At 49.8% G+C, this 1,276-nt stretch overlaps 1 protein-coding gene across 2 annotated transcripts in view; it reads left to right on the top strand.

Annotated features, from left to right (window-relative positions):
• The window catches only part of Kbtbd12 (kelch repeat and BTB domain containing 12), a 72,331-nt gene extending 71,423 nt beyond the window's left edge, over positions 1 to 908 (top strand). For both annotated transcript variants that reach the window (XM_021164116.2, XM_029478866.1), the window contains one exon: positions 560 to 908. In XM_021164116.2, the coding sequence (XP_021019775.1) occupies positions 560 to 753 (194 nt within the window). In that variant the 3' untranslated portion in view covers positions 754 to 908. The remainder of the gene's footprint in view (positions 1 to 559) is intronic.
• Positions 909 to 1,276: the final 368 nt, after the last annotated feature.

Below are 1,276 nucleotides of genomic sequence, written 5' to 3'. Positions count from 1 at the left end.
CCCAGGGAAGGCGATGGCTGTATCAAGGTCACACTACTCAGACTGTGCTTCCGCCTGTGCACACAGAAATCAAGACAACTCCATGGCATCAGAACATCCTTCCACCCTGACAACAGCCGCGTATTCTGTCAAGACTTGATACAATAAATAATTTTAAAGGTGTATCGATTTTCATTTTATGTGTATTATGAGTGTCTGCTTGTATGTACATGGACCACATATGTGTCTGATGTCCCCAGAAGCCAAAGGAGGGTGTCAGATCCTCTGGAACTAGAATTACAGAGGGTTGAGCTCTCGAGTGTGGGTATTGGAAACTGAAATTGGGTCCTCTGCGAGAGCTGTTCATAACTGCTGAGCCATCTCTCCAGCCATACTCTCAGGACACATGTTTCTCACAGTCCTAAACTACCACCATATTCATTGGTTTGTTGATTAACCATCGGCTCTCAAAGAGGATGCGGTTGGAGAGAGTGACGGCAGCCTCTGATCTTAACGCTGCCATGTTTTTTGTTTTGTTTTGTTTTGTTTTGTTTTGTCTTCGTACTTTGCTGTCTTTCAGATCGCCATGAGGTTATCTCCAAAGAGATTCTGGAGCTGGACCCTTGGGAGAACCAGTGGAACGTTGTGGCCATCAATGTGCTCATGCACGACAGTTATGACGTCTGTCTGGTAGCAAGGATGAACCCCCGAGACCTCATCCCACCACCCTCCGATCTGATCGAGGAAGATGGTGACCACAGAGGGCAAAGATGAGGAACTCGAAGCTGGAGGAGCTACAGCTAAAAGAGCCATGGCCTGGCAGCGATGCTTGGGCTGCTCAGAATGCAAAGCANGGCATAGGCATAGTGTGTGGCGCTGACATTCTTATCGCATGCATAGCGGCCCCTGTGCAAAGCGGCACTGAGCGGTGGCGGGGCGGGGTCGGGGGGAGGGGTGGTTCAGGGTCTTCCCTCAGGGGCATCTCAGCATGGTAAAATAGATGTGGCAGAGCAGGGCAGACAGTGAGGATTCATGGAGGGTAGGACAGAGTGCAGAGGAGGGCAGCACCCTGCTCTGCTGGGACTCAAGAGTACTGCCAAGCAGGCAGGCCCATGGGTGCTTTTTTTTTTTTTTTTTGATGATGAGGTTGGGAGAAAGGACAGTCAAAGGTTGTCAAGTAGGAAAGTTGGTGTGTGTCTGTGTGTGTGTCTAGTCCAGCCTGCCACACCACTTGCACATAGGATTTGCTGCTGAGAGAAAGGTAACAACTAGGTGTCCAATGCCTGAAAGAGGAAAG

This window comes from Mus caroli, chromosome 6 (genome assembly GCF_900094665.2).
Source record: "Mus caroli chromosome 6, CAROLI_EIJ_v1.1, whole genome shotgun sequence".
Taxonomy (NCBI): domain Eukaryota; kingdom Metazoa; phylum Chordata; class Mammalia; order Rodentia; family Muridae; genus Mus; species Mus caroli.
Note: the sequence above shows the minus strand (reverse complement) of the source record. Positions and strands in the feature narration are given on the sequence as shown.